General features: G+C 43.8%; 1 protein-coding gene across 9 annotated transcripts in view; it reads right to left on the bottom strand.

Moving 5' to 3' along the window:
• Nucleotides 1-22956, bottom strand: part of DLGAP1 (DLG associated protein 1) — a 785192-nt gene that overhangs the window by 85297 nt on the left and 676939 nt on the right. For 5 of the 9 annotated variants that reach the window (XM_006071833.4, XM_044934621.2, XM_006071838.3 and 2 more), the window contains one exon: nucleotides 6172-6201. The exons of the other annotated variants lie outside the window; for them this stretch is intronic. In XM_006071833.4, coding sequence (XP_006071895.1) covers nucleotides 6172-6201 — 30 coding nt within the window. The remainder of the gene's footprint in view (nucleotides 1-6171; nucleotides 6202-22956) is intronic. 9 annotated transcript variants of the gene reach the window in all.

The following is a 22956-nucleotide window of genomic DNA, read 5'->3' as shown; positions in this document are numbered from 1 at the left end:
GTGGTGGTGGGGAGGGCTAGAATTCAGTCTCCCTGTGTCTATGGGTTTCCAACCTCTTCATAGCCTATGCTGTGCTAAAGAGACAGAGTAAGGCTGGATCGTGGTTACAGAACCCACGTGAGATCTCGCAAGACCCTGCACACTGCCCCCGCCCCACACATTCTGCAGAAGAGATGACTTTTCTGAGTTACCCAAGGCAATCCCAAACTGGCTAGTTGGATATTCAATTTGAAAACGTGAGTGTGGCCATTCCTTCCTGCCAGAGGTTAAAGTTATGCAATCACACAGACAGGGCTTTCAGTCCTGGGTCAGTCTTGGGTTAGCTGGGTGATCTCCGAATCCTTGTCAGTGAAGTGGGCATGCAGATAGTACTCTGATAGATTGCTGAGCGGTTAAGTGAGATAATATAGGGGAAGGTCCCAGTGCAGGGACCTGGAACAAAGTAAATGCTGAACACCACTGTGGTGAATTGTAATTGATTGTAGTTAACGTTATTAATTGCAATTACCAGCAGTTGTTTACACCAGCTCTGGAATCTATTTCCAGGCTTCTCACGTATAATGGATCCAATACACAAGTTCACCTATGTAAGGGATTCAGTCTATTTCAAGTTCTGCTAACAACATCTCTCCTTGAGATTCCTCAAGACTCTGTGAAAAGGAAAAGTTTTCCTTTTTATAACCTGAGTGCGCTTCTCCTAGCTTCCCAGTAATGGAACTTTTCCACACAGTCTGGGCCTCCAGCTGGGTGTGTGTGTGTGTGTGGAGGGGGGTTGCTTACTGGATCTCAGCAGGGATATTCCCATCACCCCATACACCCCAAAACACACATGCAAGCTCAAACAGGGTGTGATGACCAAAAGGTCTTGCTCACAGGTCTTGGCCACCAAAGCTACTAGGTGGCATGTGCCCAAATCCTTACACAAGCTCTGCATTGTTGTAGGATGTGGCCATCACGAAATCATTAGGCAGGTAATGTAAAGGTTCCCATGAAGGGGGAGGTTAAGCCTGCTAGGAATCGCTGCCAGGAGCCCCGAGGCAGTAGAGGCAGAGGTGTTACACTCCTCCCCTCTGAACAGACCCATGAGGTGGAAGGTGCCACTGGAGTTCGTGTCCTTCCTCATCCTCTGTCGCTATGGTCTTCCTTCTATACTTTTGAGCCTTAAAGTCATCCCATGGATTCTTTTTTGCAAATTGAAAAAGCATAGCTTGCCTTGTAATAGAATATTTTGTTAAAGGGCTCCCTTCTCTCTGTGCTTTTAATATTCTTTTTCTTTCTTTCTTTTTTATATCCTTTGGCCACACAACGTGGTGTATGGGAACCTAGTTCCCTGACCAGGTCTTGAACTTGTACCCCTTACACTGGCAACAGAGAATCTTAACCAATGGACCACCAGGGAAGTCCTGATTCTGATTACTTTTTAAAAAATGCTTTTCTACTTCTTAAAAAATATATAAGTATAATAGAGGTTTGGTAAGGACCAGCTCCAAATATGTTGGAACGACTACCACTTGACTCTTCCTTCATGCTAGCTAGCATTTTAAATATTTTCCATTCATAAATCAACTGCATTTCACTATGAATTCTGGGGTTTTGTTTGTTTTTCTGCTGGGCAGCTGTTTTGTTTTTTTTTTTCCCCCTCTTTCATCTCGTGATCTCATCCTTTTATTTTCTTCTCTCAGTTACATTAATGTGTATTTCACTGCTTTGAATGTCATACTGTTAATGGAATAATTTTATACTTTTATAAAGATCATAGTGAGTAGTCTGTTAATCTTACATTCTTAAGAGTGGGAACATTTAAAGAATAAAAACAAGGCGTTGTGTATTTGCTGTTCTTAACAGAAATATTTGACTCCAACAGTCCTTGATACCATCAGTCTTTGAGTCCTATTTTATCTGGAAAATGAGCCTGCTTGTAGTATACACTTCATCAAGATCCTAAAGTTTGTCATATCAGTTTATGGTATCAAAGTGGATATTAGACAGGCCTCGATGATTGTATAATAAGTCTCATTTTGTTAATCTATTTCAACTAACCATCTTCCGTGATAAGCCCACAAGAACTCAAACAGCTAACCTTCTGTTTCCTAATAGAGCTTTCTACACTCATTGTATGCATGCTAAGTCGCTTCAGTCATGTCTGACTTTTTGTGACCCTATGGAATGAAGCCTGTCAGGCTCCTCTGTCCATTGGGTTCTCCAGGCAAGAATACTGAATTGCCATTTCCTCCTGCAGGGGATCTTCCCAACCCAGGGATCAAACCTGCATCTCTTTGGTCTCCTGAACTGGCAGGGGGGTTCTTTACCACTAGTAAAGGGAAACCCAGGGAAATCCTGGGAAACCCAGGATTATACAGTGCTGTGTGTCAATTATATCTCAATACAACTGGAAGAAAAAACTTATCTAAATAAAAGGAAGTGACAAGAAGGAAAAAAAGGAGAACAAAAGCTCCACACGGCCAGGAGAGCTTTTGTTTATGAAATCAAAGCACACCGGATCCATGATCAAAGCATCACCTCCCGTGTGTTGAAACCACATCTTCCCTCCAAAAGGCACATCCAAAGTGGCTGGCATCCAAAGTGGCTGGGGGCTTGTGTCACCATCTTGCCTCTTAGATTTCTTCCTAGAGGCTCATCTGTTCCCATTTTTAAAGACGCGGAACTTTTCCAAAGAGCCAAAGTTCATTCCCCCTTAGAGGCTATCGAAAGAATTTGACATCATTTTGAGATTTTGGATTGCCTACCTACCTACAGGGGATGAACAAGTTGACTTTGAGGCAAGTCCCCTCACAGAGTGTGCTGGGTTATCAGTTGCAAGGCTTGTCCTCAGCATCCAGCAGCCTCCCAGCCCCAAGGTCCCTCCTGTCCACTGAACAAACCAAGTGAGTCAGATGAAGATCTTTGGCTGGGGCTGGACCCTCCCTCCCCAGAAAGATGCGGGCAGGATGTCAGGGCCAGTCCAACCCAGGCATGACTCAGTCCTTCCATGGCCTCCCTTCCCGTTTTGCTTGGATAGGCTGGTGGGTTGGTCTTCTTTGTGGAAATATGCAACTCTTCCTGCTCCAATTTCAAGAGGGAAAATCCCTTTTAAGAGGAATATTTAGAAGATTCTGTCATGGAATTCTTGCCATTACCCCAACTATCTCTCCTTCTCCCCAGTTTGGTGTCTGGATGTTTCTCTCTTACTCCAATTTTCTTTTCATTTTTGGGGGCCACGCTTGTGGGATCTTAGTTTCCTGACCAGGGATCGAACCCAGGCCCTCAGCAGTGAAAGTGTGGAGTCCTAAGTGCTGGGTCACCAAGGAATTCCCCCCAATTTTCTGAATTTGAGGTTATGAATCTAAAATTAGAGTCCAGAACCCATCAGTGTTATCAACAAAACTTTGCAATTATTTCTTTCAAACAAATATTTTTCCTGTTCAAATATTTTTTCTTCATCACAAAATAAAGTATCAGCGAGTGTTTCTGTTTCAATGTAAGGTCTTTAAAACATGAAAGGACCATTCACTTTTAACCTTACTGTTGGTGTTATATAAATAGCTTTTTTTTTCTTTCTGATGATTTTAAAAGCTTACACAAAGCTGCAAAATGCTGAAGGAGGCACCTTGATTCAGAGAAAGACAGCAGACTGACCCGCATAACAAAAATACTCAGCAGGAAGTAGCCCATGGAGTCCCTGTTGATTTTCTCTTATGACTGTAACAATTGTTTTTCCTTAAAAAGAAGAGAAAAAAAGAAAAGGATAACCTACCTACAACATTAATGTCATTTTCAGAGTTCTAGGATAAATCCGGAACAGAGTCATTTTTAAAGAAAAGGAAATAGGTTCCATTCTGGCAGTGGATCCCCTCCACTGATTTGCGTATTTCTTGCCATGATAAGCTGTAGAAGCTGCCTTGAGTTCATTCGGCAGATGGAAAACAGCAAGAAAAGAGCTAAGCATTCATAAGGACCACCATCTGAGGTTTGATTTCCCATAGAGACAAGAGAGTCCAACACACTTCCCACAGAGCATGCCCATCAAACTCTCCCCTTCCAGATGCGTGAGAACACATGCGTGGAATAACAACCCCCTCCCCCCCTACACACACACACACAACAACTGTGTCCTGGGGAGCCCCTGGGCACACACAGTTACAACTCAGCATGCTACCAAGCCTTCAAGCTGCTACAGCCCCCAGCCAAGAAACTGCCAAAAAGATGCTCAAGCAGCAGTCCAAACAGTCCTGACCTCTGGTACCCATGACCACTCCCCGTGAGCCCTGGGAACTCAGAGACTCTGTGATGATGAGGCTGCTGAAAAAGCCCCAGGCAGTCAGTCATTCAGCTCTCTGCCCTTACTTTTCCTCATTCTTCTTTTTCTCTGAAGACCATAAACCTCTTTGGGGAGGATTCTGATAAGCCACGCTACCAGAAGTAACCATAGCAATGAGCAAAATGATGATGGGGACATTGTTCTAGCCGAACAATACTTTTAAAAATTATCTAATGTCCTCTTGGCTTTCTGGCTTTTTAAAAAATGTTTTCCATCCTTTTGTTGTAAGTGGACTACTGTGCTTAAGCTAAGCAGGCAACAGAAAGCTCTGACTTTAAAGCCATTTGTCGATAACACATCTGAACAGCCCAGGGTGGACCCACTGTTATCCACAGATAATTAACTGAAACTTGGGGTGACTTGCCACTGGGAGTTTCCCCAGGCAGAGTCATTCTCATAGTCCCGCTTGCTTTGGTGGCTGTGTCTTCTGTGTTTTCCAAGCCAGTCTCAGTACAATTCCGTGTTTTTGGGCAGTGGGACTTTGAATCCCTGCTTGGCCTCACGAGGACCTGCCACATGCGAGGTGTCCTCTCTCGTTTCTGTAGGTCCGTCCTTTGATTCCTCTCTTGACTCTGAACCGCCGTAGCCTGTACTGTGTCCTGGTCCCCTCCTTATTTGAGATAGCGGTGCACTTTCTGCCATGAATGTCAGAATTAGTCCTTTTACTGTGCTTTTCAAAATGTGATGGCACTAAATCAACTAAAGGAGCAGAGTCCCCCTCTCCAGATGGGCCAGCCCTGTGGGGACATTTCCGAGTCCCTCTCCCCTCTCCCAGCCTGCAAACTCCAGCCCACCCAGTCCTTTCGCTTGAGCCAAGCAGGTGGTCTCATCACCAGAGCCCCTCCTCCTCGCACTTTCCGGCTTGCACCTCCATGCATTGCCCATTCACGAAGCCGCATCTCTCCTTACATTTGAAAATTCACCTTCAAGCCCACCACCTCTTCCAAGGAGCCTCCCCTGATAAAATGGGGGGGATGAAGAATCCTCCAAAGCATGACTGACAAACTCCCAATAAACGAGAACACACACACACACACGCCCCACAACAAACACAGACACTCACAAAGAGAGAGCATGACATATTCCCTACTTACAAGATGTATGCTCCTCTTAGGGCAAGGTGGTCAATTTTATACCAATAACCAATGAGTCATTTCAAAAAATGAGGTGTTTTTAACATTCTTGGGGGTTACTCAGTGAAACACGGCTGTGTGGTCTCTCCCCCACCAACCCTCCTCTTTCTTTAAATCTCTCTTCCTTTTCTTCTCAGCATCTTAGAAGCACAATTCCAAGGAACCACCTGGTGTGAGTGACATGGATGACACTCAAGGAAGCTGGTTCTTGCAATACCTCCTGGGTGGCACCTCGTGACTTGAGACTAGCCATCAGGAAGTTTTAATCACTCCATGTCTGCATATTTCCTGGGCAAACATGTCTGCTATATTGGGATGAGGAACCAAATCCCTCTAGAAAAGGTTCTATTGAATGATGGAGTCGGGGGGTGGGCAGGGTTCCTGACAAGACTCAAGGTCCAGCCTCAGATAAGGATGCCGTAGAGGATAAGGATGCTCTCTAAGGAGCAGTGGTCCTGAGGTCGTCCCATCAGGGGCAGAACCACACCTGCTCGCTCTCATCAATGCTGTCTCGGGGTCAGTGTTGAGGCCACTCATTGGGGAGCTGAGGGATGTGTGGCATAAGAGAACCAGGACAAGGAGAAACACAGATGGAAAGGCAGTAGCTGGTGATTAGAACATGGCTTCAGACACCACGGCCACAGAAGCGGTCTAGCTACAAAGCCACGCGGTGCAATCTTGAAGCAAAACGTTACTGATTTTGTGGTTGTAAAAACGTACCTTCAACTGCAGAACTCAGTTTTATGACACCTTGAATAAAAACAAAAAGTCGCAGTTATAGAATGGACCCAAATTACTTTGCCAGGCTTCGCACATTACACACATGCTTCAAATCTGGATTGTTGTTGTTGTTGTTGGCTTTTTGAGAATTTAAGTAAACAAACATCAACGTCAAAAACGAAGTAATTTTCAGTCCTTGATTAAGCTTCATGAGCGTCTTCATCTCCCACTAGTATCACTTGGGAGCATTTTTCACTAAATAAAGGATCGGCCATGTTTCTGGATGAAACAAAGGCCAAGTCTCAATACTCTGGCCGGCTATTTCTGTAGGTAAGTCATACTGGATGAAGGATTGATAAAACTTCACTCAGAAGGACATCAAGGCCTAGTATTTCCTACTTAAGCTGTGCTTGGAGATCATCTGATAGGTTTTGGGACAGGGTTTCTGCTGAAATATGTAACAAGTGGTTAGAAACCATGGTGTGATCTGGCAACTTCCTTTTCTGGGGTGGTTGGACCAGAGGCCATTTCTGGTCTCCTGTGTTCAGTGTTCCCATTCCTTGCAGATCAGTGGAGGGGCTGAGCTTGTCAAATTATTCATGAGGCAAACAGACACTACCCTTGACTGGATATCCACGTGACTTTTTGGTGAACTGAAAGGTCAAAATACTAAACTAAAATAAATTAGACCTGGTCCAATAATTTGATTTTGAAAGTTCATTTTCTTCCTTGTAAGTCATAAGTATAAACAATATTTCCCAAACTCTGTGTGATAGCCATGATACCTTAGGCTGAAAAAAAAAAGTCTGCAGTTTCACTGGGTGGAAAGTCTGGTTCTCTTTCAAATGGGAGGAGTCTCAAATGAAAAATGGAAACAAAACGCTTTTCAATACTGGTAAACCAAACTGGTTATCAGCATGACCACCCACTGATTTTTAACAGATTCTATTCACAAAGAGACGAACTTGCTCTCTTTTATAACTTTCTAAAAAAAAAAAAACAACAACAACTTTCTTTTAAGTTACCAGTTGAATTTCATCTTTCTGGTGGAACCAGTCATGTCTGGTCAATGTTTAACAAGGGGAAAAATATGCCTGTATTATGTGTGTATATTATGGGTTTTACCAATATAAGTGATGGGTAGTACACAATCTACACATAATAATAAAATATACAGTCTTATTTATTGCAGGGTCCATGCAGCCAACAGATTCTCACAGAAGACTTTTGCTGATTTGGACCAAACCGTGGGATTCACAGCCAGCAAATCAATCATGATTTGACAAAAATAATGCTCTGAATTGCATCCCAATTTGTTCTTTTCCCAGTAAATTCATTATCATTGTATCTTTTATGTGATCTCTTGAACTATTAAACTGTTCAAGTTTTATAGAAAGTATTTTGATTAAGTTAAAACTCTTTCGGTGTCAACACTATGAAAACACTCCCACTGTGGCCTATTTCAAGCTTCCAGCTTTGCTGTCACTAGACATGGCTTTGGAAAGAGATGAATGATAGCAAAACCATCATGTAGTAAATATTTCACCACACAAGGATAGCAGATGTAAAGAACCCCAAGAGCATGGATAGTAAAAAGTAGTCAAACAGTCAGGAAGTAAAGATTTTAAGGTATTTATCACCTTTGTTTTAACATAATTATAATTGCAAGTTTGTAATCATGGGCGTGTTTAATAATGGATTTACAAAATTCCCCCAAACGTAACAGTTGGCTCTTGCAACCTGGTATGAACCAGGTCTGACACAACATGACCGTAACTGATGTTTCTTTTTACTCATGCCTGGAGAAGAGAATCTTGACCTTCAGAATACTTTGAGTTATTCACAAAAGGAGTTATAATTTAACTGAACAAATCAAATATGAATAAACTGAACATTTATCATGATTTTGCCCATAATTTCACAATCTCTTAAACCTGTCATATGCAAAAATATACTCTATATAGATCACCTTGGAAATAACAGTCATTGAGCATCAACTAGGAGAAGCACACGCTAAACAGACTTGGTCATCTTTTGGTCAGGCAACCATTCCAAGAGGTATGAGTCATTGGCATAGTAAGCGATGATTCTGTCTTTTTTGAACCGTAGAAGCTTTATGCAGGAAACCATCAGAGTATTGATTTTTTTTTTTCATCCATGCTTATTTTGGGGCATAACCATGGGTGTCAGCAACTGTCACTCAAGTGAAAGGACATCAGTGTGACCTCATCAGTGTGTGGAAACAGACTTGATGCCAAGAAATCAAGGAAGTCGAAAGAATTTCTTAGGGGAGATGTGGGTGGTGGTGGATGAGAGCTCAGGAATGTATTTATAGAGTGAGGGGGAAAAGATCTATTAAAACACAAAAGCCTGACTTTAGAACTCTAATTATAAACACAATTTAAAATAGACACATGAGTTATTTGTTCCTCCACGTGAATTTCCCTTATGTTTTTTTAAACCCCAAGTCCAGGTTTCCCCTATAGCAAGACAGGCTTTCATATTGCAAGGTAGTAACTATGTTATAGAGAAAATCTAGAATTGGCTAAATCTGGTTAGGGTGCTAATATTAACATTATACAAAAACTTATAGAATGAAAAGATATTTCCTTTATCTTAAAATAGAAATATTTTTAAAAACATGGATATTTAAGAAATGATTGATGTTGGTGCTGAAAAGCTACACGTAGCACTGCTGACTTCTAGGACGCACAACAGACATTATCTGGTGACTGGCTGACGTTGACATTGCCTGGAATTCAGGGTAAGCCGCAACACACACACAAATACATATGCACACATGGACCCTCCCGTCCTCCGCCACAGTTAATTCTTCATAGTCTTCTGAAATGTCTTTTCCACCTAATGACTCACTTCAGTTGATCTAAAGTAATTTTTAGGAGAAAGTGTCAGGTTAAAATAATTCATGCTAAAGTGTGAATGACTGGGGCTCACTAAAACCCTCCAATGACATCTCATTGTTTTTGAAATACTAGTTGAATTTTTAGCCCTGGCCATCGAGGCCCTATGGGATGTATTCCTGCTTATTTTCTTACTTCTTTTACTTCATTTCAGGTGACTTCCTCCCTCACTCAAATGTTTTAACCACTTCAGTTTTCTCTCTGTGCTTTGCAGAGCTAATTCCTTTTGGCCCCCTGCTCTACTCCCCCGGCACTTGCTGGTCCCTCCCTCCCAAACCACTGGATCTCCCCACAGCTAACTCTCTCTTCATTCAGCTGTTACTTCAAATGTCACTTTCTCGAAGAGTCCTTCCTTGATTACTATACTTAGAGCAGACCCAGTAAGAACTCACTGGCCCATTTCTTTTTCAGAGACATCACTTTTCTGACAAAGGTCTGTCTAGTCAAAGCTATGTTTTTTCCAGTAGTCATGTATGGATGTGAAAGTTGGACCATAAAAAAGGCTGAGCACCAAAGAATTGATGCTTTAGAACTGTGGTGCTGGAAAAGACTCTTAAGAGATTCTTGGACAGCAAGGACATCAAACCAGTCAATCCTAAAGGAAATGAACCCTGAATATTCATTGGAAAGACTGTTGCTGAAGCTGAAGCTCCAATACTATGGCCACCTGATGTGAAGAGCCAACTCATTAGAAAAGACCCTGATGCTGGGAAAGATTGAAGGCAGGAGGAGAAGGGGACGACAGAGGATGAGATGGTTGGATGGCATCACTGACTCAATGGACGAGAGTTTGAACAAGCTCTGGGACATAGTGGAGGACAGGGAAGTCTGGCATGTTACAATCCATGGGGTTGCAAAGAGCTGGACACAATTTAGCGACTGAACAACAACATTACTACTTAAAATTATCTTTTTGATTTATTATTTGGTTCTTTGTTCTGGGGTGTCTTCCTCATTATAACACTAGCAGAAAGAGAGCAGGAATCTGGTCTTTCTTGCTTGCTGCTGTAACTCCATTAACTAGAACAGTGCCTGGCATACAGTAATTACTTAAAATATTTATCAAGTGAATAAGCGATCGTTCCCAAGTGTTTTCAGGTGTCAGAAAAGAAAATTTGATTTGGCCTAGCAAGTATAATTCAATAGTGGATATCACTGAGCAGAATACTAGATTTTATTATTTTGACCAATGACTATTTCTATTCAGAGACTGGTCTTCATGGAGGTTAGTGAACACTGATGTGTGGAGTGAAGATACATAAGTTACATAAGATACATAAGTTACAGCAGAGATTTAGCCTTCAGGATTATAATGTAAAAAAGTCCCAAGGAAGTAAGTTTATCAATGTTAGGGCTAGGGTTGGAAAAAAGATTATGCTCTAAGTAGACTTCAAGGAATATTAGCTTATTGATTTTATATCCAAATATCTCTAGAATCTGTAGTTTCTTGCCTTTACTGTCATTGTGCTCAGTCGCTCAGTCGTGTTTGACTGTTTGAGACCCCACGGACTGTAGCCCACCAGGCTCCTCTGTCCATGGGATTTCCCAGGCAAGAATACTGGAGTGGGTAACCTTTCCCTTCTCCAGGGGATCTTCCCAACCCAGGGACTGAACCCAGGTCTCCTGCATCGCAGGTGGATTCTTTACCATGTGAGCCACCAGGGAAGTCCAACCCTGGGCCAAATTGTCACAGTGACGTTCACATAAATCTGTATGATAAGGTATGTACAGAGAAAGAGGAACTAAGAAAGAACCATTCAGTTTTTAATAACCTCCTTCCAATGCATTCTTATACTGCAGCTGGAACAATCTTTTCAAAAGGCAAGTCCAATTATGTGATATCCCTTACCTTTTAAAAGTCTTCAGCGGCGCTTCATTATTTTTAAGATGAAAGCCTTTTTTCGAAAGCCTTAACATGATTTCCAAAGCCCTGCATTATGTCACCCAGAGTGGAATAAAAATGGTCACAAATCCTTCGTGCACCTCCCATAGACAGATGTGGGTTATGCCCCCTTTTCTTGAATGAGGGCAGCTCTGAGACCGCTTTGCCGATTAAAGTACAGTGTCAGTGATGCCCTCCTCATGTTTGTGCCCAGGCTTTATGAAACAGGCAGCCTCTTTTTTTCTGTCACTTGGAGCCCTCCCTCTGGAAACCCTGACATACCAGGTTGGAAGCCCTGGGACTGCCCTGATGGAAAGACCAGGTGGAGACATTCTGGCAAACAACCTCCGCCGAGGGAAGAAGCTAGAAGGGCTTGAGAAGACTGCTGGTGACAGCTGGGAGGACAGGGGAAATGGCCACTGCCCCTCCCAGACTGGAAGACTGCAGGGAGGGCACTCTTCCGATGTAGAGATGGAACGCTCGGCAACACTGTCCCCTGCAGTAACGTGGAAACTACAAATATGAATTTATAGATTTTAGTAAGGAGATTCCCTGGTAGAATGCTTAAAGTGCCAGTCGGTTCTTTAAAAAGTGTCACATGATAAAATATAGATAAAGATGAGGTTTTTTTTTTTTTAAGGACCCGTTCAGTTTTCAAGCAAAATTTAGAAAAAAATAGAGCTAGTACTTGTTGGTTTAAAAAAGATGAAAGGGTTTCACATTCCTAATCTTTTCAAAGGCTAAAGGCTCTCAACCTAGAAATTGATTGATATTGGAGAAAATCTCAAGGGGATGGCCAGAAGAACCTTTTTTATAACTTCAGAAAGACTTAAGTATATGCCTCACAAAGCTTCTAAAAGAGACACAAACACTTCTAAGAATCCTCAGGGTGTGGTCCCCACAGCACCCTGACTCTGAGCCCAGGCCAAAGCAGGGACTGTCTTGAGGAGAATTGAGGATGTATGTTTTGTCTAACAGAGTGAAGTCTAATAAGATTCATAGGAAGGAAGCCTAATAAGATTTATGACTTAGAAGGTGAAACCAAGCATTTTCAGGGTGGTGGCCAGAACTGCTGAGAGTCTGGGAGCAGGACTGGGCCCCCCAAGTTAAAAAACCAGCAGTATATGGATTTCAGAACTGCTGGATGCCAGTGATGGTTCTGTGCCTCTTGTTCCCCCATTCTTTGAATGAACATGCTGAATGCATTGATCTCACCCTTATGTTACCAGTATATGCTGGGTGTGTGTGTGTGTGTGTGTGTGTGTGTGTGTGTGTGGTGGGGCTATGATATACATTTCATTTCAGTTCACAAGTCTTTATATTGAGAGAAACTATCAGAGAACTACATCAAAGGTGCCTTATCAGCACTTGTCCCTTACTTATTTTATTATTTTTTAAAAACTAATATATGTATTTATTTACTGGCCACACCCCAAGGCATGTGGGATGTTAGTTCCATGACCAGGGATTGAACTCAAGACTCCTGCATTGAAAGCTGCTGCTGCTGCTGCTAAGTCGCTTCAGTCGTGTCCGACTCTGTGTGACCCCATAGACGGCAGCCCACCAGGCTCCCCCGTCCCTGGGATTCTCCAGGCAAGAACACTGGCAATGGGTTGCCATTGCCTTCTCCAATGCATGAAAGTGAAAAGTGAAAGTGAAGTCACTCAGTCACGCAGAGTTTTAATCACTGGACCACTAGGGAAGTCTCTTGATCATTATTTAGATGGTCAGAATCTGGACCTCAAACTTAAACTTCATACCCTAAGGAGATGACATTTATGGATGGCTTTAGGAATGAGGATATTTTGCCTACAGGGGAATGTAAATAGTTTGCGCCTAATGGTGAACCATGGCTGACTAAAGACAACCACAAATTATTCAAAAGGGTTCACGTTGAGAACGGTTGTTCTCCTTGACCCAGGTGGGTCCTGTGACTGTTCTGACCAATACTATACCTTGGAAATGATGCTAACTGGCCAGACCTTAATACTTCCTGTCTCCCGGGCACTCTCTTTGGGAGCCCTGAGCTGCCACGTCAGAGGCTTTGAAGCTGCAGTATTGTAGGGGGCACTTATGGGTACTCAACAGCCTCAGCTGAGCACACTCTTCCAGACACTGAAACCAAAGTAGCAGTGTTAGTCGTTCAGTTGTGTCTGACTCTGCGACTCCATGAACTGTAGCACTCCAGGCTCCTCTATCCCTGGGATTCTCCAGGGAAGAATCCTGGAGTGGAATGCCATCCCCTTCTCCAGAGGATCTTCCTGACCAAGGGATTGAACCCAGGTCTCCTGCATTGCAGGCAGATTCTTTACCACCTGAGCTACAAGGAAGATCCTGAAACCAAGGTACCAGTTGAATAATTCCATCCTGGATCTCCTAGACAGCCCAACCTCCAGTTGAATGTGAAACAGAAGAATCACCCAGGTGAACCCCATTTAAGTTCATGCCCATAAGATCGTAGGATAAAAATAAAGGGGTTGTTTATCAGCTCCTTTGCTACACTTTGCAGTCATAGCAACAGGTAACTGAACTTGATCTCCAATTCTGTGACCTTACCTGGCATCTCAGCCCCTAATAATCTGTACTCTGGTCACACCACCCTTTCAGTTCTTTGAATATTAGCATGTGCATTCCCTCACTCTTCTTGATCTTCCAGCTCTTAGCTTATGATGATTTTCTCAGGGAGGTTCACCCTGACCCTCTAAAATTAGTTCCTTTGTTACAGCTGATTCTCCTGCAAGAACAGTGTTCCTTTTGGAGCAGTTATCTCTGTGATTATTTCATGAATGCCAGCCTCCACTTCTAGACTGTGAGCAAGCCTCTTTGATCATCACTGATTTTCAGAGTCCAGTAGTGTGTCTACACATAAGCACTGAATAAATATTTAAGCAGATGAACAGAATTATTTGATGCAGCAGATAAGGACTCAGTCCTCACCAGCGCCTTCAATAACTGTGTCACTATTCTTCCTGAAAGACGATGCTGTGAAAGTGCTGCACTCAATATGCCAGCAAATTTGGAAAACTCAGCAGTGACCACAGGACTGGAAAAGGTCAGTTTTCATTCTAGTCCCAAAGAAAGGCAATGCCAAAGAATGCTCAAACTACTGCACAATAGCACTCATCTCACATGCTAGTAATGCTTAAAATTCTCCAAGCCAGGCTTCAGCAATATGTGAACCGTGAACTTCCAGATGTTCAGGCTGGTTTTAGAGAAGGCAGAGGAACCAGAGATCAAATTGCCAACATCCGCTGGATCATGGAAAAAACAAGAGAGTTCCAGGAAAGCATCTATTTCTGCTTTATTGACTATGCCAAAGCCTTTGACTGTGTGGATCACAATAAACTGTGGAAAATTCTGAAAGAGATGGGAATATCAGACCACCTGACCTGCCTCTTGAGAAACCTGTATGCAGGTCAGGAGGCAACAGTTAGAACTGGACATGGAACAACAGACTGGTTCCAAATAGGAAAAGGAGTACGTCAAGGCTCTATATTGTCACCCTACTTATTTAACTTATATGCAGAGTACATCATGAGAAACACTGGGCTGGAGGAAGCACAAGCTGGAATCAAGATTGCCAGGAGAAATATCAATAACCTCAGATATGCAGATGACACCACCCTTATGGCAGAAAGTGAAGAAGAACTAAAGAGCCTCTTGATGAAAGTGAAAGTGGAGAGTGAAAAAGTTGGCTTAAAGCTCAACATTCAGAAAATGAAGATCATGGCATCTGGTCCCATCACTTTCTGGGAAATAGATGGGGAAACAGTGGAAAGAGTGTCAGACTTTATTTTTCTGGGCTCCAAAATCACTACAGATGGTGACTGCAGCCATGAAATTAAAAGACGCTTACTCCTTGGAAGGAAAGTTATGACCAACCTAGACAGCATATTAAAAAGCAGAGACATTGTCAACAAAGGTCCGTCTAGTCAAGGCTATGGTTTTTCCAGTGGTCATGTATGGATGTGAGAGTTGGACTATAAAGAAAGCTGAATGCCGAAGAATTGATGCTTTTGAACTGTGGTGTTGGAGAAGACTCTTGAGAGTCCCTTGGACTGCAAGGAGATCCAACCAGTCCATCCTAAAGGAGATCAGTCCTGGATGTTCATTGGAGGGACTGATGTTGAAGCTGAAACTCCAATACTTCGGCCACCTCATGCGAAGAGCCAACTCATTTGAAAAGACCCTGATGCTGGGAAAGATTGAGGGCAGGAGGACAAGGGGATGACAGAGGATGAGATGGTTGGATGGCATCACCGACTCGATGGACATGGGTTTGCATGGACTCTGGGAGTTGGTGATGGACAGGGAGGCCTGGCATGCTGTGGTTCATGGGGTCTCAAAGAGTCGGACACAACTGAGCGACTGAACTGAACTGATTCTTTCTCACACACTGTGGACTTTTGGATTCAAAGCTGGGGAAAGCTAAGTCACTTTAGTCGTGTCCAACCTTTCTCGAGCCTATGGACTGTAGACCGTCTGGCTCTTCCGTCCATAGGCATTCTCCAGGCAAGAATACTGGAGTGGGTTGCCATGCCTTCCTCCAGGGGATCTTCCCAGCCCAGGATCTAACCCACATCTCTTATGTCTCCTGCATTGGCAGGCGAGTTCTTTACCACTAGTGCCACCTGGGAAGCCCAGTGTGACTTAACATCTGTCTGTGACAGCAGCTCAGCACAAATGAAGTTGCTGAAGTTCCTTTTGGTCATCTCTGTGCAAAGAAAAGGAAGCTGAAGATTGCTTCTGGGCGTGTGTGGGCATAGGAGAGCAGAGGAAAAGAAAACAATCGGTGTTCTCACAGTTATGTCTTTGCTGGAAATTGGGGAGCTCTCCTGAGAATCGACGGAGAAGGCAATGGCACCCCGCTCCAGTACTCTTGCCTGGAAAATCACATGGATGGAGGAGCCTGGTAGGCTGCAGTCCATGTGGTTGCTAAGAGTCAGACACGACTGAGCGACTTCCCTTTCACTTTTCACTTTCACGCATTGGAGAAGGAAATGGCAACCCACTCCAGTGTTCTTGCCTGGAGAACCCCAGGGACGGGGGAACCTCGTGGGCTGCCGTCTATGGGGTCACAGTGTCGGACACGACTGAAGCGACTTAGCAGCAGCAGCAGCAGCGGCAGCAGCCTGAAAATCGAAAGGATGGTAACTCAACTTTCTAAATGATTTCTAAATTTAAGTTTTGAAATAATTTCTTGCTGGATTGTGAGGTCTTCTCTGCTTTACCCTTTCATCCAAAAATGTGGCCGGAAAAATAATGGGAGGGCTGATGTCTGGGTTAAAGGTTCTATATCTTCTATTACCTCTGTTTGCAAGACTATTTTCTGAATATCTAGTGTGCAGTCTACTGTTTTTTTTCTTTTTTTAAATGTATTTCCCTACTTATTGAGTCTTGCGCATGTGGGAAATAGATGGATCCATTGGAAACTGTCTTTCTTAAAAAATCTTCTGCTCTTTCCTTAAGTCCTTTGTCATTTTTGCTGTATGTGAAATGAAGTCCTTATAAATGTCCTTAAAATGTCTATTTCATAATTTTAAAAGGCTTTTCCTTTGCCTTGTACAGTTCTCTTAACAGCAGTCCTCAAATGGGCTGGTGTACAACATACTTTTTTAGTTTTATTTTTGACTGTTTAATGTTGGCTGAACTGCACAGCTTGTGGGATCTTTGTTCCTGGACGAGGGATCAAACTGGGTCCACAGCAGTGAAAGCCCGAGTCTTAACCACTGGATTGCCAGGGAATTCCCTTCAGTTTCTCTTTTTATTTCAGATTGGAGTTCCCCAATGGTTCAGCTGGTAAAGAGTCCACCTGCAATGCAGGAGACGTAGGTTCCATTCCTGAGTGGGGAAGATCCTCTAGAGGAGGAAAGGGAAATCCACTCTAGTATTCTTGCTTGAAAAAGCCCTTGGGCAGAGGAAACTGGCAGGCTTATAGTTCAAAGGGCCTCAAAGAGTTGGACAGGAGTGAGTACCCCAAAAGACAGCCAATTAACCATGCTGTCAGTTTCAGATGGACAGCAAACGGACTCACCCATACATATACCTGCATCCATTCTCTCCCAAACTCCCTCCTATCCAGGCTGCACATAACATTGAGCAGAGTTCCCTATGCTGTATACCTACTACATATATATATATATTTTTTAACGAGGGTTTAGTAGGGCTCCAATAAATTGCCAACATCCGTTAGATCATCAAAAAAGCTAGAGAATTCCAGAAAAACATCTACTTCTGTTTTACTGACTATGCCAAAGCCTTCGACTGTGTGGATCACGACAAACTGGAAAATTCTTATAGAGATGGGTCAGACCACCTGACCTGCCTCCTGAGAAATCTGTATGCAGGTCGAGAAGCAACAGTAAGAACTGGACATGGAACAACAGACTGGTTCCAAATCTGGAAAGGAGTATGTCAAAGCTGTATATTGTCACCCTGCTTATTTAACGTATATGCAGAATACATCATGAAAAATGCTGGACTGAATGAAGCATAAGCTGGAATCAAGATTTCCAGGAGAAATATCAATAACCTCAGACATCCAGATGACACTACACTTAGGGCAGAAAGTGAAGAACTAAAAAGCCTCTTGATGAAAGTGAAAGAGGACAGTGAAAAAGTTGGTTTAAAGCTCAACACTCAGAAAACTAAGATCATGGTATCTGGTCCCATCACTTCATGGCAAATAGGTGGGGAAACAATGGAAACAGTGTCAGACTTTATTTTGGGGGGCTCCAAAATCATTGCAGATGGTGACTGCAGCCATGAAATTAAAAGACACTTGCTCCTTGGAAGAAAAGTTATGACCAACCTAGACAGCATATTAAAAAGCAGAGACAAAAAAAATAAAAAAATAAATAAAAAGCAGAGACATTACTTTGCCAACAAAGGTTCATCTAGTCAAGGCTATGGTTTTTCCACTGGTCATGTGCGGATGTGAGAGTTAGACTATAAAGAAAGCTAAGTGCCGAAGAATTGATGCTTTTTGAACTGTGCTGTTGGAGAAGATTCTTCAGAGTCCCTTGGATTGCAAGGAGATCCAACTAGTCAATCCAAAAGGAAATCATTCCTTAATATTCATTGGAAGGACTGATGCTGAAGCTGAAACTTCAGTACTTTGGCCACCTGATGTGAAGAACTGACTCATTAGAAAAGACCCTGATGCTGGGAAAGATTGAAAGCCAGAGGAGAAGGGGATGACAGAGGATGAGATGGTTGGATGGCATCACCGAATCGATGGACATGAGTCTGAGTAAGCTCTGGGAATTGGTGATGGACAGGGAGGCCTGGCGTGCTGCAGTCCATGGGGTCGCCAAGAGTCGGACACGACTGAGCTACAGAACTGAAAACTGAATCAGATTTCCATGTACACATACTATTCATAATATAATTTAAAAGAAAACACTCCCTAAATGGCAGGGCTACTATGTAGACGGACATATTCCTCATCATCTGAGCGCGTCCACAAACTCTGGGACATCGCCCATGTCCACGGTTCTGATTTGTATCCCCATCCCTGCGCGCACAATACTGTACTTGTCCCTTTTGAACATGTAACAGATTAAAGAGCTGGGCAGGAGGCAGATGCAGAAACACCTTTGATCTCTCATCCTTGGGGGTTAAGGGAGGGCAGACACCTGGCGGCTGCTGAGCCGGAAACAAAACACAGGCGGGATTGGAATTACCTTCAAGGGAGCCGCAGCTCCGCGGAGGAGGCAGCTGGACGCGCCGCGTGGGCGCGAGGGGAGGAGGGCCAGTGTTGGGCTGAGGACGCTAGAGCCCCAGCGAGGTGAAATCCGGCTAGCCGGGGGCTGCTTACATTCCTTAGGCAGAGGATTGGGAAGATCAGGCAGCTGCATTGAGCAAAAAATTGAAGTCATTCTTTTGCAAATAATATTGCCAAACGTTCAGCTGTGCGCAATTGCTGAAAAGCAATTTTGATGGTAATTCAGGAAGCTTTCAAAGAAAGGATGTTTTTCAACTTTTTTTTCCCCTCCTTAGCGAAACTCTCTTTATTAGGGATTTCACCTTTGCAACAGGATGCTGGGAAGGGTCTTAGCCAAAACAGGATCTGGAGCATTTCCTGTGATCTTTGGTGAAATCGCATTGCCCCCTGGCGTTTGCGTGCTGTTCTACAGCGTCACACTGAAAGCCCAGAGAATGCCAATCAAGTCGTTCAAGGAGGCTGCTTCCAGTCTTACCCGCGGTCCGAGAACATAGACCTGGTTTGACAAGACAAGGAATGAAAATTTTAAATTCAGATTCTTAGGACCTCCCTGGTGGTCCAGTGGCTAAGACTGAGTGCTCCTATTGCAGGAGGCCGGGGTTTGGTCCCTGGTCAGGGAACTAGATCCCACATGCTGCAATTAAGACCAGCGCAGCCAAATAAATAGCTAAATAAAAAAATAAAATTCAGATTCTTTTCTTCTGTACCCTCTGCAGCATCTTCTGAGATTTTCAAGTGGCTCTTGAAAGAAATTTATCAGATGATAATCCGCCACTTTTTTTAATTTGGTATTTAAGTTTTCATGTGAGTGACTGTTTCACACCCATTTTTTTTTCAGAACGAACTCAAGTATCTCCTGTGTTGTAAAACCTTTCCTGGAATCTGCTCCCTGTTTTGTACAAACCTGAACTTTCCCACCTTTCTTTGCCTTCATGTTTCTTTCTCTGATAGAAACTTGAAATCGAGGATTACACCTGATTTCTGTTTGTATTCACCGTGACTAGCAAGGTGCCTGGCAGCCAGTATATGTCAACAAAAAGTGTGTTGTTTGTTGGTTGCATGTAACAATGCTGCTCACAAAAGGATCAACTACATTTCCTAATCAACAGCAACTGATTATTACTATGCCCACGAGGAAGGAGAGCGGTCCTTGTATGGGACATAGGGGATCCTCAAGCACCCTGAAACTGGACAGGCACAGTGTCCAATTATGGAAGAGAATGGTTAGAATAACCTAAGATTAGACTATCTCTACCTCTGATAATCTATAAAAAATCATTCAAACTTCTGTTTCTTCTCCCGATGAACCTCTGCTCTAGAAAGATCATGAGCATATTCATTGTCACCAATTTAATAACAAGTTTCTTTGGGGCAGACATTTCTAGGAGTAAGTGTTAAGTTTCTGAATGATGTTCTTGAAGATGTGGAGGCATGTTGACTGAGGCCATTGTCTGTCCCTGAAATGAGTGACAATGAACAGATCTGGGGTCTAGGGCAGGTTATGGGTATTGAGGGGCAGTCTATTTAAAGGAATAGGAACTGTGAATCAAGGGTGCCTCTACTTGCGTATGATGTATACATAGATGTCACCTTAGGGCAGAGAAATGATCAGATCTGAAGATTCTATTATATTAGGATGGTTGGGGAGGATGATACTATTAGCAAGACTGCTTTTTAGGTTATAATATTGTCATATTAATACTAATCCATAAAAGCTCCTTGAAGTCATTTATTATGCTTTTATTTAGTTAAAAAAATTTCAAGGAAGGAGCCCCTCATAACAGAGGCACAATTCATGGTTGTTAAAGGTTTGATTTTTTTTTTTTTTTTAATTATTGCATGCTAGTGACTTTATTGCTTTTGGCCTCACTCCGAAGGTTTCAGGATCCCCTGACCAGGGATGGAGCCCAGCTCCCCCACCCAGTGGAAACGTGGAGTCCTTACCACTGGATGCCAGGGAATTCCCAAGAGCTGGAATTTTGGAGTCAAACTGAATAGGTACAAATATTGACTGGGTCACTGACCAGCCCCTTGACCTGGGAAAAGTCTCTAAACTTTTCTATGTCTCAGTTTCCTCAATGATCCAAATGAGGCTGGTGCTGGTAAACATCTCTAGTGTTTACTGCTGAGGAGGACCACATGAGTTTCCCATTATAAGCAGCTAAGGGGAGATAAAAAAAAAATCCTACTGTTGAAGAAATCCATTCTATGAGACATCATTCATGTCCTACTCTTTGAGGCCCTGTGGACTCTAGCCCACCAGGCTCCTCTCTCCATGATATTCTCCAGACAAGAATACCAGAGTGGGTACTCATTCCTTTCTCCAGAGGATCTTCCTGACCCAGGGATTGGTCCCAGGTCTCCTGCATTGCAGGCAGATTCTTAACCATTTGAGCCACCAGGGAAGCCCCTGAGACATCATTAAAACCCCCAAATACAAAGTAATATGCTAGGTAACAGAATCGTAATAGAGCACAGCTAAGGGCTTCAAGGTAGTTGCTCTGCACCACCTACTCTGTTACCAGGCAAACAGGTACCATTAGTGGTCTTGCTCAGCCATTGGTCAGTGCTGCAGTGGGCCCCTCCCCCAAGCGACCAACTGTCAGTGAGCGGCCGTTAGTGGCCCTGCTCAGTCATTGGTCAGTGCTGCAGTTGGCCCCACCCACAAACAAGCAACTGTCAAATGATGACCGTTGGTGGCCCATGCAGCCAAAGGTTGGTGGAGCAGTGGTTGTCATGTGGAGAATCAGGTAAGAGGCAGATCCTCTCTTTCTCCCTGGGGGCCCACCAGTTCACTGGCCTTGGGCCAGTGGGTGAGCTGGGGGCCCAGGGAACAGGCCCCAGGGGGCTGGGTCCTGTGGGGCTCCAGAGCCCTCACCAGGGTCACCCACGTGCCGAGCCCAGGCCTTGAGGCAGTGGTGAACCTCTCCCCCAGCCCTGCCTCTGTGACCTAATGGCAGTGGCCGCCTGTATAGGTCACAGTCTGAGGGACCTGCCCCCGCTGTGCAGGCGGCCTGAGGAGCCTGAGGGCCAGTTGGGTCCTGGGCTTCTGGCTCCCTCAGTGATAGTGGCTGGACAGGCTCTGGGGACCCAGCTCTGAGGAAGCCACCAGCTGAGCTCTGCCTCCTCTCAGCCAGGACTGGGCCTCAGAACAGTAAAGTTGTGTCTGGGGACTGTGTCCTTTCTTCTCAGAACAGAGAATAACATTTGTTTGGTGGAGGTTTACAGAAGCATTGTTACCTGACCATGAAAATGAGTGTTAGTCGCTCAGTGGTGTCGACTCTTTGTGACCCCATGGACTGTAGCCTGCCAGGCTCCTCTGTCCATGGAATTCTCCAGGCAAGAATACTGGAGTGGAGTGCCATTCCCTTCTCCGGGGGATCTTCCCGACCCAGGAATTGAACCCTGGTGTCCTGCATTGCAGGCGGATTCTTTATCATCTGAGCCACCAGGGAAGCCCAGTTAGAGGGTATATAAGCCTCAAATTCTAACTAATACCTCCTTGAGTGATATTTTCCTGTGAATTCCCACAAGCACCTGAATAAAAATTGTGTTTTCCCCCCCAGCTAATCTGTCTTTGGTCAGTTTAATTTGCAGGCCTCCAAGAAAAGAGCATAAGAGGGTAGAGGGGAAATATTTCCTCCCTAACACATTCCTATATGACTTTGGCCAAATATTGTACTGCTGCTGCTGCTGCTAAGTCACTTCAGTCGTGTCCGACTCACCTATAGACAGCAGCCCACCAGGCTCCCCCGTCCCTGGGATCCTCCAGGCAAGAACACTGGAGTGGGTTGCCATTTCCTTCTCCAATGCATGAAAGTGAAAAGTGAAAGTGAAGTTGCTCAGTCGTGTCCAACTCTGTGCGACCCCATGGACTGCCGCCTACCAGGCTCCTCCATCCATGGGATTTTCCAGGCAAGAGTACTGGAGTGGGGTGCTAAATCTCTACAAGGTACCTCAGGACCAGCTTGGCACCTTGCTTCAGAATATCCTCAGTTTAAAGAGCTGTGGCAAACTTAAGTCCACCATAAATAAGCAATAGAATGCCCCATGTAATATTTGATGTGTTAGTATTTGTACAGCATCTTTGAACAATGGCTGACAAATACAAGTTCTAGATAAGTGTTATTAATAGATAAAAAGATTCACTTCATCGTACAATCCTAATCTTTAAGACAAAGTCATGCACACTAGTTCTAGGGCTCCAAGCCTGCTAGATGCCTGTTTTGTCTTGCACTGCATCTTTATAACCTTGC

This window comes from Bubalus bubalis, chromosome 22, assembly GCF_019923935.1.
Source record: "Bubalus bubalis isolate 160015118507 breed Murrah chromosome 22, NDDB_SH_1, whole genome shotgun sequence".
Taxonomy (NCBI): domain Eukaryota; kingdom Metazoa; phylum Chordata; class Mammalia; order Artiodactyla; family Bovidae; genus Bubalus; species Bubalus bubalis.
This window is presented reverse-complemented; position numbering and strand designations above follow the sequence as displayed.